At 35.1% G+C, this 18,731-nt stretch overlaps 1 protein-coding gene across 6 annotated transcripts in view; it reads right to left on the bottom strand.

Moving 5' to 3' along the window:
• LRBA (LPS responsive beige-like anchor protein) overlaps positions 1-18,731 on the bottom strand; it is a 775,946-nt gene that overhangs the window by 555,127 nt on the left and 202,088 nt on the right. For all 6 annotated transcript variants that reach the window (XM_023252764.2, XM_045056857.1, XM_023252765.2 and 3 more), the window contains exons 26-30: positions 18,042-18,222; positions 14,025-14,152; positions 13,417-13,524; positions 9,031-9,190; positions 5,499-5,946 (exon numbers count right to left, since the gene is read on the bottom strand). In XM_023252764.2, coding sequence (XP_023108532.2) covers positions 5,499-5,946; positions 9,031-9,190; positions 13,417-13,524; positions 14,025-14,152; positions 18,042-18,222 — 1,025 coding nt within the window. The remainder of the gene's footprint in view (positions 1-5,498; positions 5,947-9,030; positions 9,191-13,416; positions 13,525-14,024; positions 14,153-18,041; positions 18,223-18,731) is intronic.

Genomic DNA, 18,731 nt, shown 5'->3' with positions numbered 1-18,731 from the left:
TGTGTGTGCGTGTGCACACACGGGGAACACTCAAAACAATACAAAAAATAATTTATATATTTCCTACTCGAGGCAGAAATTCATAAACCTATTGTTTAAGAAAATCTCTAGCTGCATTCCCTAGCAACCTATTTTGGAGTGAGGAGTACTATACAGAATTTACTTTCACATTTCTTCCCAAAAGAAAGAACTGGCAAGACCTAGATCACTCATATATGTAAGCACTGAAATGAGCAACAGAAAATAGTATTGAGAAAGCTGAAATTGTTTTTTCCATAACTGAAATTTAAGACATAGTAAAACGACCCTTTGTACCAGCAATTCCACTCTTAGGAATTTCCTCAAGATAACTTTATGCCCACAAAAAATGTGTACAATAATGTTTAAGAGGCCTTATTTAATAGCCAAAAACCAGAAACAGCTCAGAATCCTTTCAAAAGAAAAATGAGTAAGTGATAAGCTTATATACGAAAAGATCCTCAGCAATTAAAAGAAACTACTAATAAATGTAACATAGGTGAATCTCAAAAGCATTATGGTGAGTGAAGAAAGCCTCATACATAACACAAATTTTGTATTTCTTTTCACATGAAGTTCTAGAAAAGGCAAAACTAATCTATGGTAGGAAGGAATCAGAAGAGTAACTGCATCTAGGGGATGGGGACCGTCATTGGCTGGGAATGTGCATGAAGGAACTTCCAAGACTGATGATGTCTTGATTGAGGACTTGGGCCACACAGGTGTACAAATCTGTCAAAATTCATCAAATGATACACATTAAGATCTGTGCCTTCCAATGCATGTACATTTTACCTTAAAAAACTGTACTGATCTCTAAGATCTGCATGGTTAAATGTTTATGAAGTGAACTGATGTCTGCTGAAACACATAAAAAAATAAGATGGAGAGAGGAATGTATATAGGGAGAATTACATGATGAAGTAAATAGAGTGATGGAGTCTATGGATGTTCACTGTACAATTCTTCTGTATATTTCAACATTTTCGCAATAAAATGTTGGAAAACTAGTAACAGAAAAAAATCTACTACAGGTGTTCGTTCCTTAGTATGTACAATCTCTGTCCAAGATGGCATGGTTAATTAAAGGTAACAAAAAACTTGATCTCATTTTTTTTTTTTTTTTAAGTAGGCTTCACACCCAGCGTGGAGCCCAGCACAGGGCTTGAACTCACAACCCTGAGAACAAGATCTGAGCTGAGATCAAGCTGGATACTTAACCAACTGAGCCACCCAGGAACCCCTTGATCTCATTTCTAATCCTTTAACCTATTACCATTAATAATTCTTTCAATCATGTATAATACTTATTCTTTACTACAGCTCAGTAGATATTTATTTTCCAAGATCTGTCTCATATTCTCACCCCTAATACATCTGAAGTATGGCTACCTACATGAGTTTACATTTAATCCAGCATTCCTTACAAATTTCTGCAATATGCTCTTACGATTCCTGAGCATGTATGTTATTTCACAATTCCAACCCTTTGTATATACTATTCCTCAGCCAAGCAGCCTTCCCTTTATCCCTGCTTGCTAGGAAACTTTTCCTTCTGACCTTTCAAAACCTTGTTTAAAGGTAAGCCTCCCCAGGGGTGCCAGGATGGCTTAGTCAGTTAAGCGTCCCACTTTGGCTCAAATGACCTCATGGTTCATGAATTCGAGCCCCACGTGGGGCTCTGTGCTGACAGCTCAGAGCCTGGAGCCTACTTCAGATTCTGTGTCTCCCACTCCCTCTGCTACCCCTCCCCTATTCGTGCTTTGTTTCTCTCCCCCTCTTTCTCTCTCTCAAAAATAAATAAACATTAAAAAAAAATTTTTTAAAGGTAAGCCTCCCCAGAGTCTCCAAGTCAACATTCATAATGCACTATTCTTTGTGTTATATAAACTATATAACACTATTCTGTTATATAAATGTATAAATCATTAATAGCTATGAATTAAACCGATGATATGCCAAGAATTACTACTAAATTCTCCAAAAAACCCTTACATTTTACTTCCACTTTAAAAATTAAAATAGTAAAGCTCAGACAGGTAAAATAACTTGCCAACATAAATGCCCTACAATTCCAAGTTCGCCCAAACAAGAGCTTTTATTTGAACTGTTTTCTCATATTGACCTTTTTCTTAAGTTTCATTGAGATATATGTAATTCACATATTACACAATTTAAATGTAAAGTTAAATGGTTTTTAGTATGTTCACAGAGTTGTGCAACCATTACCACAATCATTTTAATATTTAAGCACAATTCTATAGTATAATCATCTATAAGCAATGGTAGTAAAGATTTCCAAGATATAAAATTAGGCATGTATTACTACCAAAATAAAATATCTATGTGCTCACAAATGGAAAAAGTTTTCCTTTCTTTAGCCCACTTAGTACATAAGTGGGAAATAAACTGAATCCATTTCCAAAATTTTTGATTCAAACCATTTCTGAGGAAGCAAAATAATTATGCTTCAGCTTTGGGCCACATAAAACCAAAGAAAATTCCAAGTCATAGTAATTGAAAGGACAAAAAGCAGTCAGCAGACTTCAGGATATTTTCCTTTCCTTTACTATTTTCATTATCACAAAGTTTCCATCCATACTGAAGGACTAAAATCTCCAGTAGAGGTGATCTTTAAGCCCTCATATTTATCATGTATGTAAGTACAAATTTAAACTAATAAAGCATGTCCAACAGTTTAAAAATTGCAGAAATTTATATTTACCACTACTTAAGAATGATCATTAAAGGACTAAGATTTCACGTTTCTCTAAAATGCTTTGGAAAACACAAAGAAAATGCAACATGCATGTGGCACAAGTTTGAGATTCTAGGGATATGTCTGGCATTGTTCTCAGGGTGCAGTTTAAGATTCTATTAAAGAGACTGATAGAAATCCTTGTTAATATTTAAGGAAATAACTCTAGATTTTTAGTAACTGCCATCAACTTTGACAAAAACACTTGAAACTGTTTGGCATAAAGAATTTGTAAGACAGATATGTCTTTTATAAGCTATTTTTCAAAACTGTCAATTAAAATCCAAATATTAAAGTATAAGACTTTACATGTTATAATTTTCTTTACAAACTCACTAACTTTAATGAATAACTAGTATCTGTGAGGCACTGCACTAAGAATACAGAGGAATTATTTATAACAAACCATGAATTTAAGTACTACATATTATCATCCCCATTTTACAGATGAGAAAGAAGTAATTTTCCTAAAGTTAAACACACAGAAAGTGTAAACACTGTTGACTTTTTTTTATATGAACAAGGGAGACCTCTGTGAAAGTTTCTTTTTATTTAGCCACAACAAAGAGCAACAATGCCTTCCAGATCACTAAGGTTCAGAAGTTCCATTTCAAAACAGTAACCAGTTTCAAATATCATAAACTTTCACATAAATGCTATTTTATTTAGCATGCAAATAGTTCACTAAAGGAGAAAAGAGCATTTTAAGCCTAGCACTTTACTCCCTTAGGATCTAATTGAAAAGCCAGACAAGCCCTTGAACTTTATCAAGATAAATCCCTGGCATCCACTAATCACCACAGAGGATCTTCAAATTAGATAAGAGCAAGAATTTTGGCATGGGAATGAACACAAACACCTTGCCATCCACAAAGGCCCACCACCTGGCAGCCTTTCAGCAAGGTTCCACTCATGTAGCTGTTACTCTAAACTTTCCAGCTATTGCTTGGAAGTTGATAATTCTTAAGATATGAGGAGAGTTGTGATTTCTGACACAGCATTCCAGAGATAAATACATGATCAGAGGGATGCTTTGAAATTCCCAAAGATATTCCACTGGTCTACAGCTGCACGAAAATAGTTTTTCAAAAGGTGTCTCTTGCTGAGAAAAAGAAGGGGAAAAAACAGAGCACTGTGCTTGCCATCAGACAATATGTTAAGTGCATACTAGACATGTAAGTTCCAAATAACATCCTGAAAAACGCTATCACAAAAATCCCCCCTCCGGATTCTATTTCAGTAAACCCCTTACTACGTATTACTAAGGCATGATTTCCTAAATAAATTTATAACTCACTCACTGAAGACATACTAAAGCATAGATTTAATTCCTATACAAGTTTAAAATAAATAAATGCCAACAATTTTCAAATTTGGGACATTTAAGGAAACTTTGCCTATATTAGTAAGATATATTAAATTGAAAAATCTACTTCCCCTTGAGGCACCTAGGTGACTCAGTCGGTTGAGTGTCCAACTTCAGGTCATGATCTCATGGTTCATGAGTTTGAGTCCCACATCAGGCTTACTACTGTCAGAACAGAGCCGCTTCAGATCCTTTGTCCCCCTCTCTACCCCTCCCCCACTTGCATGCGCATGCACCCTCTCTCTCTCTCTCAAAAATAAATTATTTTTAAAAATCTACCCGCAAGTATTTGACTACTCAATCTAAGATTAATACAAATTTAAACAAATTATAATAATTGAGAATATTTTAAAAACTAGTTATGTACACCTCTTCCCACCCTCAAAATATAGCCATTGCTATAAACAGTTTTAAATATACTCTTTGAGGGGCGCCTGGGTGGCTCAGTTAGTTCAGCATGTCTGACTCCTGATTTGGGCTCAGGTCATGATCCCAGGGTCATGGGATCAAGCCCTGCATCCAGCTCTGTGCTGCTTCAGATTCTCTCTCTCTTTCTCTCTGTTCCCTGCCCCAGTAGCACACACACTCTCTTGCTCGCTCACTCCCTAAAAAATAAAATTTTTAAATAAAGGAAAGAAAATATACAATAAAATATTCAAAGGGGATGGATTACTGTGTCAACTTCCTTTCAAATTACTCCGGAAAAACAAAAGTTCTTTTAACTAGCAACTTCTCTATAAGTTAGAGCTTATATCAAGATAAAATACTGATCTTTGAAAAAGACTGTATTTAATAACTCAATACATATATGTCTTATAGGTAGAATTTCAGAAAGTTTAATAATATATACAAAAAAATTTCAGGCATATTAGCAAAAGGTTCACTAGGCAGCAGAACCTAAAGTCAGGAATGTACAGTCTGCTTTCTAAAGCTGTCAAGCTCTGAACACCTTGCTGAATTCCTGAGTCTGTTGAAATCCACAGATTCAGACTTCTTTTCACAAAAGCTGGCACAGTACTGCCAGCAAAAGAGTGAAAGGTAGCCATGTGTAGGTAAAGGCGAATAACTTATAACAACAAAATGATTGTCCATATAATTTGCCAATGTAACATTAAGATTAAATATTATTTTTAAATCATCTTATTGGTATGATGAAAAACAAAAATGTGAATACCTTGTTGCCTACTTACAAGCCTTTTATACAACAAAAACATCCTTGTAATTTTTATAAACTAGATCAAAACACCACTTTCTAATGTTGAAGCTACAAAATCTAGCAGAGTTAAATTAAGTTCCTGTTTACCCTTTGAATTTTATACATATAAGCAGACCAAAACAAAAGACTATTTACAGTACCTATCAAAAGATCTGAACTGCACAGGTTGTTCAACAGAAAGATCACCAAGAGCTCCAAGACAGGCTGGTGGCAGAAGGGTAGGATCCACTGTGACTCCATCTGCTGGTATATTAACCAAGCTTCGAAGAATGTCCTTCACATTGACATTTTTTGAAACTGAAACCGATGGTGCAGCCTTGTTATTCGACTCATTTCCTCCATCATTTCTGGCTTCCTGAGTTTTATTGACTTCTAAAGAAAGAGTGCACAGCGCCTCGCTGATTGCATCTGGGCCTGCACTGACACTTGGAGGTGCTATCAGAGGAGCTACATGTACACTGCTTCCTAAGCCAGTAGCTGTTTCTTCCCCAATGCCTGAGTCCCTCCTTCGAGCAGATGACGTGCTTTCAGATTCTTCCACCAATGCTGGGGTTGGCGGACTGAATGCTGATGGTGCGTTTTCTACATCTTACCAAGAAACAAAAGGAAAGTAGAAACAAAAAAAAAATTTAGAAGCAATTTTTAAAAGGTACATCCAGCCCTAACAGCTATCTACTATTTTATTTATTTTTTAAAGTTTTTATTTTAATTTCAGTTAGTTTCACACATAGTTATATTAGTTTCAGGTGTACAATATAGTGATTCAACACTTCCATCCATCACCCTGTGCTCATCATAACACCTATTTAACCCACCCCACCATCTAGTATTTTAAATTAGGAAATATATGGCATGTTCTAATAAAAGGCAAAAATAAATTACATAATCTATGTAATAATAGATGCATGTAATATACTGACTATAACAACAAAATAGATGTTTCAATAAAACAATGAGAATAAAAGTAATAAATGATAATAAACTGAGAAAAAACTGCCAAACTGACCATGACATACCAATGGATAGCAACACAAGGCTGAAAGCCATTGGCCTAGAAGAAAATATCCAAAATCCTTGATAAAGTATAAGACTCTTTAATAATATGAGTCTGATAGAATTTAAATTTAATAAAGGCAGGGAATTTGTCTTCTTTAACACTGCATGTCCAGTACCTATAACCATGCCTGGGCCCATAACAATGCCTGGCACGTAGTAGGTCATCAACTATTTATCAGATGACTATTAATTTACAACTTTATCTTCTGCTATTCATGCCATCACACTTTATAACATCAAATTACGTGCAATCTGCTAAACATGGGACAACATTTGGGGCTTCTGTGCCTTTATACATTGCCATTTCTCTGGACAATAATTCCAAGATTTCTACCTCAAACACAGTTTCTACTTGCTAAAAAAAAAACACATGTCATCCTTCCTATATGCAAGAATAATTCAATAATCTTTAAAATCTAGTTCAACAAAGAGCATCACCTACTCTGTTTGACTCATTCCCTCTAATCAGGCATTCACTGCATACCAACAAAAATGTTCCATCTTCCTAAATCCAATGGTTACCAAAAACCTCCATCTTGATAACTCCAATGGTCAGTCCTCAGCACTTGACACAGCACCAACAAAGGATTATTCCCTCTAACTTGCCAATACTTTTTTCACTTTGCTAATAGGACATTATGCTCTTCTCATTCTTTATCTATTACCTCCCTGGTTGTTCCTTCTTAATTCCCTTCACTTATTTTTCTCCTTGATTTCTTAAGTTGGAGGGACTTAATACTTATCTTCCCTAACAATATTTACTCCCTTGAGTGATCTCATTCACTCTTAAAGTTTTACAACACTACTGTATCAACAAAACAATACATACTTATTTATAAGTGCCTACTTTACATCTTGTATGTCTAAAAGATATCTCAAACTCAACATGGTGAAAACTGAATTTATTTTTCCCTGAATATTTTTAACTTTCAGTCTATCCAACTACACCTTATAATCATTCTTGATGACATTGCATCTTTCACATATTCACACCTAGTATTTTCAATCCTGCTCTCTCTCTTTTGGGATGAGCACTGGGTGTTGTATGGAAACCAATTTGACAATAAATTTCATAAATAAATTTCATAAATAAATAAATAAATAAATAAATAAATAAATAAATCCTGCTCTACCATCAAAATATATCCAGAATCTGACAAATGCTCACTACTCTACAACCACCATTTGAGTCCTCCCAAAATCTACTCTTTCCTGGATTATTGCAATATCCTCCCAACTGGTTGTATTAGACTGTTATATTAATAATTCTGTTGCTCCATGCATTCTGGTATTCACTCCCTTGAATGCGGGCTGGGCCTCACTTACTTTAACCAACAGAATGAGGCAGAATTAGCACTGGGCCAGTTCTGTGCTCAAGCATTACAAAGATCTGGCAGCTTGGGCATTTCTCAGAATCCCTGAACACCTCTGTAAGCAAGCTGGCTACCTTGCTAGAGGGAACATGTATAGAGACGATATAAAGATAGAGGCCCTCCGAACTAATGGAGGAAAACCAAAGAATTTACTAAGAACAATTATCAAGGACCCAGACATATAATCCCAGCTGAGCCATTTCGAGTCAGTCAGCCTCAGCTCTTGGAGCCATCCTTGCTAGGCACTAGATGTATGAGTAGAAAAGCCATCCCAGACTTTACAACCCCAGCAAACATCATCTGGAGCAGGGATGAATGATACTGTGCCCTATATGAATTAAATTCACAGAATCATGATAACAAAACTAAAACAGTTATGGCTTTAGCCACTGAACTTTCAGGTAATGTTATACAGAAGTACACAACTAAAACACTGTTTTTCATCCTTGCCCTCTAGAATGTATTCTCCCTACAGAATCCCAAGTGTTACTTTGAAAAACTTAAGTCAATTGTCAACTGCTATCTCAAAACACACAAATAATTCTCCACTTTCCTTAGAGTAAAAACCCACACTCCATATCTCTTAATCATTCCTGAAATTTTTCTCTGTTCAATTTTATCATTTCTTAGAACTTACCACCTTCTAAAATACTATACAATTTATTTAGTACATCTACTTCTTCTTTTCGATCTCCTCTCACAAGAATATATAAGCTCCAAGAAGGCTGACGTTCTTCTCCTCTTTTGTTCATGAATATACCCAAATACCTAGTCGGTACTGAATGAATGCTTATTAAATAAATAAAATCACCTCCACTAAGTGGTAGCTACTTCTATGACTGCAAAAGGTGCTTCTCTAACTATACATCTATAACTTGCAGCTACTCTACACCTCTAGTTATTACTGTTATTTATTAGCAAATCTGCCTCTTATAGAGAAATATGAATTATTTCTTCTTCACAATAAATGCCAAGGCAAACAAAAATGTTTAACATGGTATTTGTAAAAGATAACATTTTCTCACTTATGTTTTAATTAAATGGCTCATTTAAAAAAAAAAAATCATCTCCCAACTGCAATTAACTACACGGTACTTAAAATAAATTGAAATATATAGTTATTAATTTAAAAATATATACTCTCACTTTATAAATAAATGGATTTAAATTCCAGAATATTTTAACTATTAGGTAATGTTTTACTTGAACTCTGGATCCCAGAGAATAAAATATGGAAGCTTACCAGGAAGTGATAAATTCCCACTTTCACTACCAGCTTCTTTAAACGACTGGTTACGCCTTTCATTTTGGGGTTCCAAAATGTCTCTGTACTTTGAGACCATAAGAACAGAGATGAAGTATACAACTGCCAAGGCTAAAAACTGAGCTTGTTTGCTATCCTCCTAGGGAAAAATAAAAGTAGTTGATCATGCCACTATTAAGTAACATGTTTCGATCTTATTTTACATGACAATATTTACATATAAAATACATCCAAAAATCTTTTGACATACACTGAAAATAATAATAAATTCACCTCAACAAAGATTAGGCAAAGAGTCTTGGAAAAATGCCTGTAAATGAGAGTTTTTAATACTTGTGAAACATGGAAACAGAGAATTTGGTTTGTTTTTAAAATGAGCTAACTCAGTCAGAAGACATATGGCATAATATACCTTGTAAGATTAATCAGAAAGCAATTATCATTACATATGTATAACTATTTTTACTTCTAATCATAAGAATTAAAATATGCAGAGGCGCCTGGGGGGCTTAGTCTGACTCTTGATTTGGGCTCAGGTAATGATCTCAGGGTCAAGGGATTAAGCCCCACATCAGGCTCCACACTGAGCATGGAGCCTCCTTAAGATTCTCTCTCTCCCTATGCTCCTTTCCCTGACTTGTGCTTTCTTTCTCTCTCTCTCTCCTTCTCTCTAAACTTAGGAAAAAAAAAAGAATATGCAAAAAAAAAATCAGAATTAACAATTTTCCTAAAAGGCAAACATCCAAGAGAAAAAAAGCAAGGTAATCAGATACAGAACAAGATGCCAAAGGAATTCTCAAGAGCATTTTAAATAGTACAGACAACCAAGTGTCTAAGATTGAAAATATAGTGTCTGCCAGAGAGAAAAGGACAAACTACGTTGACCTCTAGAAGAGGTCAGGGCTTCATCATAGCTCTACAGATCACCTACATGTCAGTATACTGATGACCTCTTCATCTAGTCCAATACTCCATCTTCAAAGGGACCCTGCACACATCACTATTCTGAATATTTTTCAAAATAGGTTTGCACTTAAAGGAAAAACTTAAACTTGTCCATCAAATTCTGAAAACCAGAGGTACCGTGAGTAGCAGAAAACTTATAATAAGGAAAACAAAGAACACTGTTGCCTAGCAGATAAATAAATGGCAACTAAAGGTGCAAATGAAACAAAGTCAATTAGCTAGTGTCAAATGTTTTTTGACATAATTTCTGGGAAGGAACGAGATATCACGTTCAACCTGAGCATTTCCACTTAACACAAATATTAATCTGTAAAGAATCTATGATACTCTTTAGGCTCATATATAAGACCTTATTAGCCTTGATGGAAAAGATAAATGTACATTTTCCTGTTTTATTAACCATTCCTTTTCTCCAAACACTCCTGTGTTCTACTGCCCCACAATACTGGCACCATTATAATAATTGTTGCCAATGATGTTGGCACCAAAAATGTAGGCAAATAACTTACTTGATTCTAACTTCTTAATCTACACAAATTATTTATATGACTATCTAAATACTTATTTAGCGCATTAATATGTTCAATATTTAGTTATTACAGTATGAAGTTTATAGAATAAGCCTAATTTCTGTCCAAAGAAGAAACATCCCATAGATATTTATGTTTCAGCCTTTTATCCCCAAATAAATTTGTTTTCAACTGTAGGTATCACTTACTGAATACTTATAATGGACCGGGCACTGTACTATGTAGTTCAAACACATTCATTAACCCCTTTTAACAAGATGAGGCCTAGAAGAATAATTGACATAAAGGCATATAGTAACTGAAAAAGCAAATGTGAACTCAGATTACAGCGTTTACAAAGTTTAGCACTTAACCTCAGGGTAGTAACTTCTTTATATTGCCAATCTAAGGTCATTTCCTTTTTCATCAAAATTGGATTATGCTAAAAGAGACTCTGGGATATAGTTTGGGAAACACAGTCTTTTTTCTTTTTTTTTTTTTAATTTTTTTTTTCAACGTTTATTTATTTTTGGGACAGAGAGAGACAGAGCATGAACGGGGGAGGGGCAGAGAGAGAGGGAGACACAGAATCGGAAACAGGCTCCAGGCTCCGAGCCATCAGCCCATAGCCCGACGCGGGGCTCGAACCCACGGACCGCGAGATCGTGACCTGGCTGAAGTCCGACGCTTAACCGACTGCGCCACCCAGGCACCCCAGCACAGTCTTTTTTCTAAAACTCCTATGATTATAAAACTTTTTTAATTACAAAAAAAAAAATTTAGTTATTAATTACTTTTAAAAATTACATGTTAAACATAAGAGATACTCTAATTCTCTGTCCAAATATCCTGACATAAAAACTTGTTACAAAGTTCCAAAGAGCCAAATCATAAAGAGCCAAGATAAGGAATTTTCATTTCAAGTACTATGGGAAGCCATTAAAGAATATTTAAAGCAAAAGAATTATATTACTTATTATAGATTTTTAAAAATCACTGTAGGGGGGGCGCCTGGGTGGCGCAGTCGGTTAAGCGTCGGACTTCAGCCAGGTCACGATCTCGCTGTCCGTGGGTTCGAGCCCCGCGTCGGGCTCTGGGCTGATGGCTCGGAGCCTGGAGCCTGTTTCCGATTCTGTGTCTCCCTCTCTCTCTGCCCCTCCCCCGTTCATGCTCTGTCTCTCTCTGTCCCAAAAATAAATAAACGTTGGAAAAAAAATTTTTTTTTTTAAATTAAAAAAAAAAAATAAAAATCACTGTAGGAAAAACAAAGCTATGGGGCAATGGACTCAACCAAAGAAAAGGAAAGTAGCAACAATATTTGGTCCCAAAATAAACCACAGTCAGTGGGTTTGGGGGAAAAAAAAACAGTTGATGGTTTCTTAACGAAAGGAATAATAAGAGCTATCAAGAAGCAAATATATGGAGATCTAAAGAGGCAACACACCTAATGGTTAAGATCAAAATTCCAAGAACCACATTCCCTAGGTCCTTAACCCACTTCCATCTCTTATTATTTGTGTGATCTTAACCATAATATTTAACCTAACATTTCCATCTTTCTCAAAGGATTACTACACGAATTAAATGATACAGAGCATCCGTTTCCATGCTTAAAACACAGTAAACATTCAGTAACTGCTAACTATAGGTAATAACTATTAACTACAACTACTATTAACAAATTGTATATGTGTACAAAACTTAGTTAAGAACTCAAAAGAGCACCAAGACCCTACAAAAAGAGGAGGGAAAATTAAAACTGATGGGCACTGAGGAGGGCACCTGTTGGGATGAGCACTGAGTGTTGTATGGAAACCAATTTGACAATAAATTTCATATTAAAAAAAAAAGTTATAAAATTTATAAAAAGACTTGCATGTAAAATAGAACATCTAGTACTAAATGCAGTAAGTGTTTAATAATTATTAAGTAATGATAATACTACAAATACTGGTGAGGATTACAAATATATATATGTATACATATATATATATATACACACACACATATATATATAATATATAATTTTTGGACAGAGAAAGGGCATGATCAGGGGAGGGGCACAGAGAGAGAGAGAGAGAGAGAGAGAGAGAGAGAGAGAGAGAGAGAAAAGAGAGAATCTTAAGCAGGCTCCATACCCAGCATGGAGTCCTACACAACCCTGGGATTAGGACCTGAGCAAGTCAAAAATCAAGAGTCAGACACTTAACCAACTGTACACCTAGGCACCCCCAAATAATTTTTATTTTCATCTTTATACTTTCTTTATTCTTTAGACTTTCTTATACGACTTTACAATTTATACGTGAAAACTGCACCACATGTCAAAATCAACTAAAACAAACATTTTTTAAAAATTAAAACTGCCACATTTCATTATTGTAATTCTAGTTGTTTGAGGGAAAAACATCCAATATTCAGTAAAAATAATATGCCATTCAGAATTTGAACATTTCATTACTTTCAGAGCGTAGATTCTGGAGTTTAAGACTGCTGGGTTGGAATCCTATCATTTACTAGCTCCATTAACTTGAACAAGTTACTCAAGCTCTCTGCCTCAGATTCCTCATTTATATTATGAGAATTACAAAAGTACACAACTCAAGAAGTCGTTGGATTTAGTGCATGTGAAGCACTTACAGTGCTTAATATGTAATAACGTTTTATTCTTTTCAGTATCATTACTCTGATATATTAATTCCACTTATATAAATAGTACTGTCCAATATTCTAAGATTCTAAAATTATTGTCATGAGAATTGGTTCCAGTCCTTCTTATCTCTATTCAACTGTTTTATATCACAAAGTTTTTCCTTTCAATACTTTGGGCCTAGGTAGAAATATGTATCAGCTAAGAGTAAGAGTATGTGAAAGAAATACTGTAACTTACTATGTCTCTGAAGACAACTGCCCTAAGCCGATTAATATCCATGTCTTGTAGAAGCTTGTCAAAATCTCTTACTGGAGATATACCACCAGTTATAATGTCCACTGGACTCTATTTAAGACAAAAAATATATATGTATTACACAGACATTTTAAAATATTAGCACAGTATTCCAAGAACCAGGAAAAAAAAGGCTGTAACATTGTTTCTCCTAGCTTATTTTTCCTACTTCCTTCTGTCTTCTTTTTAGGGGTACTGGGATAGAGGTGGGGGTCACAGAAGGGAGCCATAAAGGAAAAATCAAACTGCATGCTAACTCACCAAGTTCATGAAATACAAATTGACATATTCAAAGGAAATTGACATATTTGACATAACAAAGACACTAGAAAAGTAAACACTTGGAAAAGCAGACAAGATTAAGTATAAGCAAATCTTTACTGTATATTTAAACACAAATATTTGAATGTTATGTCCACAGACTAAAATAACTATTTTAGAACCTTTGTCAGATTTACTTAACTTTATGTTGAAATGAACAACTAAATCTAAGATCTTAATCATAAAGTAAGAGGTACTTTTTTATTAAATTAATTATTCTGTATGCTTACCTTTGCGGCAGATTTCCCCATGGGAATCAGGCTGTGTACTGTTTTCTGGCCCTTGGCTGTATCTCCTCTAGCTTTCAGCTGTGAATGCTGCTGACACTCTAAACAATTCCTAACTGCCACAGCACACACTGTAATTTAAGGAAAAGATTGAGCCAGAAAATTTTATTTAAGATTTTGGAATTGATAAAAATCACCTACATAATATGATTTACATAAGCTTTTATTTGAAACAGATTACTTTCAGCAAATTCCTACAATGTTCCTGGACTCTATCACCTAGTGGTTGTTTTGTGACTTTGTTAGCTACACTGTTAGGGCCCACTGCTAAGAGAAGAATCATTTCAGGGAACTAAATCAACAGGCTAGTGTTTCTTAGAGCTTACCTAAGCTAAAGTGGAATGATCTTTTATTAAGGAAAAGATAGGGAAGAAAAGAACTGAAAAGTAGGAAAAAAGAGAAAGCAAATCACACTGTTATGAACTAGTCTATAACAACCTATCACCTTCATCAAAGTAAAATAGTTAAACTTAAAACTTTCATGTATTTCTTATGGTCTATCACTATAGCAACATATTTATAGAGACTGATAAAAGGTAGAACATTTACAGAAAATATTTACAGAGTCTACTTTTAACTGGTTTTCATTAAAACCGTTTAAAAGGTGGGGGGCAGAAAAGAGACTGTGATTAATAAAGTCCAAAATAGCCTCTCCAGTATTATGCTAAGTGAAATAAGTCAGAATGAGGAAGACAAATACCGTATGATTCCACTCATAAATAAAATCTAAAAAAAAAAATTAATAAACAAATAAAAGCATAATCAGGCCTATGAATACAAAGAACTAATGATTATCAGAGGGTAGGGCAGTGGCAAATGGGCCAAATGAGTGAAGGGTAAAGACAGATGTAGGCCTCCAACTATGAAATGAGTAAGTCACAGGAATAAACAGCAGAGCATAAGGAATACAGTCAATAATATTGTAATAGCAACGTAACTGGACCTAGCCTAATGTATAAACCTGTCAAATCACTAAGTTGTACACCTGAAACTAATGTAATATTGTGTGTCAACTATACTCAAAATAATAATAATGATAAAAATAATTTTGGGGCGCCTGGGTGGCTCAGTCGGTTAAGCATCCAACTTTGGCTCAGGTCATGATCTTGCAGTTTGTGAGTTCGAGTTCCGCATTAGGCTCTGTGCTGACAGCTCAGAGTCTGGAGCCTGGAGCCTGCTTCGGATTCTGTGTCTCCCCCTCTCTCTGCCCCTCTCCTGCTCATGCTCTTTCTCTCTCTGTTTCTCAAAAATAAATAAAGGGTAAAAAATAAATAAATAAAATAATAATAATAATAATAATAATAATAATAATAATTTCATCCAGTAGAAACCAACACATTTATAAGCCTAAGGATCTCCAAATCTTTGTTGAAGATTTGATGTTCCAGTATATTACTACCAGATATTAACCTTTTTCTGTTTTGTTTTTGACTAACTGAACAGTTTCACCAATATTATACTCTTAAAATGGTGACCTTCTCTGAGCATAAATCCTATAGTATTCATGTTATATATAACTTATGATTATGAAATTTTAAAGAGCCTGCAATAACACTGTTTGCTAACCTGTGAGTTATGTAAATTCTAGAATTTGGTTGGAACATTTTCAACAACTTAAAATAAGTAGTAAATTAAATGAATCACCTGTTCAAAAAACTACCTCTCTAAATGTGTCCCCCATCAGTTACTTGGGTTATTTAGAAATTAATTTTGAAGTTTAAATGATGAATTAGGTAATGCAAACATGACTATGAAATGCTTATCATGTGAATCATCTCAGTTCTTTTTTTTTTTTTTATTTTTTTTTCAGCGTTTTTATTCATTTTTGGGACAGAGAGAGAGCATGAACGGGCGAGGGGCAGAGAGAGAGGGAGACACAGAATGGGAAACAGGTCCAGGCTCTGAGCCATCAGTCCAGAGTCCGACGCGGGGCTCGAACTCACGGACCGCGAGATCGTGACCTGGCTGAAGTCGGACGCTTAACCGACTGCGCCACCCAGGCGCCCCTCATCTCAGTTCTTGATCAGATCAGTAGCACTCAGGCTATATAAACTGAACAAGAGTAGGAGAGCAAATTAAGAACAAAATGGCAAACTTCTCTGGGGACTCTACTACCAGACTATCCTATGGCTAGCATAGAACTGAAACAGGAAAGTATTCAGATAAGTGCAAGACAGCAACAAAAGTTGGGGAAAAGGAAACAAGGAATATAGTGAGGGAGGGAGGGCAAGAGAGTATGGAAAATGACTCTCAAATTTGAAATCAGGCCCAGAAAAATAACTTTTGCACTTTTTTGTCCCAGGTTGCATAAAATCAAGTTTGGGTATCACAAAGTTAAAAACCTATCACACTCGGCAGTCTCAGTAGTAGAAGCTACTCTTAACTGTTGCCATCCTGCCTTCTCACCTCCAACCTCAGGAAAGAATAGGAATGAGGAGACCAGGGATCAAACACTTGGATTGTTTACCAAGCTTACCATACTCTATTAAAGACTTTGAACAAATAGTTTTCAGAATCTCACTTCCAAATATAAAAAGACATGATGCTGGGGTAGATCAAATTATGAAAATGAGTATTTCCCTAATTTCGGAATACTTGAGTGTAGTGACACATTGATAGCATAGCCTTGTATTTTTAATTCCAGAAGTATACTCTTTATAGGAAAGTGGCAACGTTTAAAAAAATGGCATATACAAAAGCAATGGAGTCAAAATAGTTTAATTATATTACTAATAGAAAGTTCAAGGAAGTATGTTACAACAGAAAAAGTCGGAAAACAAGTTAAACTATATTCAAATTCTAACTTCACCAACTACAGCTTTTGTATTTTTAATACATTTCCTAATTTCTCTGATCTCAAATATCCTCATGAATAAAAGAAAATAATTGCTGACTCATTGGAAATCTGCAATAACAAGTGTAGTCAATAAATGACAGTTTTTGTTTTCTTATACTTACCATTTGAATCTAATTAAAATTTTAAAACAAATTTCTAAAAACTGTCACATCAAGTTCTTTACAGCATCCTAAGTTGAAAAGTAGTTTGAATAGCATTTTGAGTAATCAAAACATAATCAGTGCACCAAAAAAAGTCTAAATATATCTCAGCTTATATAACAGATACTCCTGCTAAAAATGGGAAAATATTTCATTAACAATGAAATTTTCCACCTTTAGTGTTACATTTCCACAGATGCCTTATTTCTGATCTCTCTTCATGTGGCAATGGTTCCTAGTGGTTTTGCTTCCATTTCTTCAACAACCTCTTCCTACCTGCTTCTCTCCATTTAATAAGCAAATCATTAACAAAACCTCAGTATTTACAACTAGATGCAGGAAACCTTCTGCCCAGAGAAAATATTTTGCTTCACCTAAGGAAGCCCTGATGACATTAAAAATTCTTTATGTATTTTAACTTTTACCTAAGCAAGAAATGCCTCCAGGAGAATAGAGATCTAGATTTCAGGAACTGTTCCAACAAATTACCATGGATCACGTGGATAAAGGCTGTACTTGAAAGATGCTAGTTTTAGAATCTTGCTACTCAAGTATGTTTGTAAGATAGCAGTTTCAACATCACCTAGGATATTAGGCAATTATAGACCTCACCCCACACTAACTGCATTTTAACAAGATGCTATGGTGATTTCTTGTGTATGAATCATCTTAAAATCTGAGAAGCGCCATTTTTGAGCAAAAAAAAGATCAGAGGAGGAGGGGTAATGGTGACCACAATCAACTGAGATTTTTTAAAACATGTCATTCCTCTAGCCAATTTTATAACTACTACTATAAGCATAGTACTTAGATAGTCTTCACTCTTTGGAGATTAAAAAAAAGCATATGACAAATTGCCTAGTACTCATTTTCCCAACAACAGATAAAAGATAATTTCAATCTAATATGTCAAGATAACTGAAAATTTTTAAAGTAAATTCCTGATAGGTTTTAACAGCTCACCTAGTCGGAGACACTGTCGCAAAATTCCTCCAGAAGACATATTTTTTTCAGCTTCAATTTCAGTAAAGCCAAGAGAACTTGCAAATATAAGCACATCCACAAGGCTGATTAGCCTCTGCAAAAATGTCACAGAGGCTTCTATTGAAAGGCCTTGAGTAGGTTCTATATTCTCCAGCTCATGCTGTAAGGAACAGAATTTGAAATTTATATCTATATTTTGATAAAAATCTAATTTTCTTGGATACATTCCCCAAAATTCTAAGTTTTATAAAAAGCCTGCTTTCAGAAATCTAGTTCAACAGAATGTTTTCCTTTTTCATCTAAAAAGAAGGCAACAGGGGCGCCTGGGTGGCGCAGTCGGTTAAGTGTCCGACTTCAGCCAGGTCACGATCTCGCGGTCCGTGAGTTCGAGCCCCGCGTCGGGCTCTGGGCTGATGGCTCAGAGCCTGGAGCCTGTTTCCGATTCTGTGTCTCCCTCTCTCTCTGCCCCTCCCCCGTTCATGCTCAGTCTCTCTCTGTCCCAAAAATAAATAAACGTTGAAAAAAAAATTTTTTTTAAAAAAAAAAAGAAGGCAACAGAAAAGTACAGGTGAACCACCACCAATCATATTCTCTAGCTGACTCATACCTAAGAAATCAACGTAATTTTTAGTTCTTTCATTCTTGGAACAGATTCTAAGGTCCTTTCAG

This window comes from Felis catus, chromosome B1, assembly GCF_018350175.1.
Source record: "Felis catus isolate Fca126 chromosome B1, F.catus_Fca126_mat1.0, whole genome shotgun sequence".
NCBI classification, from domain to species: domain Eukaryota; kingdom Metazoa; phylum Chordata; class Mammalia; order Carnivora; family Felidae; genus Felis; species Felis catus.
The sequence above is the reverse complement of the archived record's forward strand: the minus strand, read 5'-3'. Positions and strand labels throughout refer to the sequence as shown.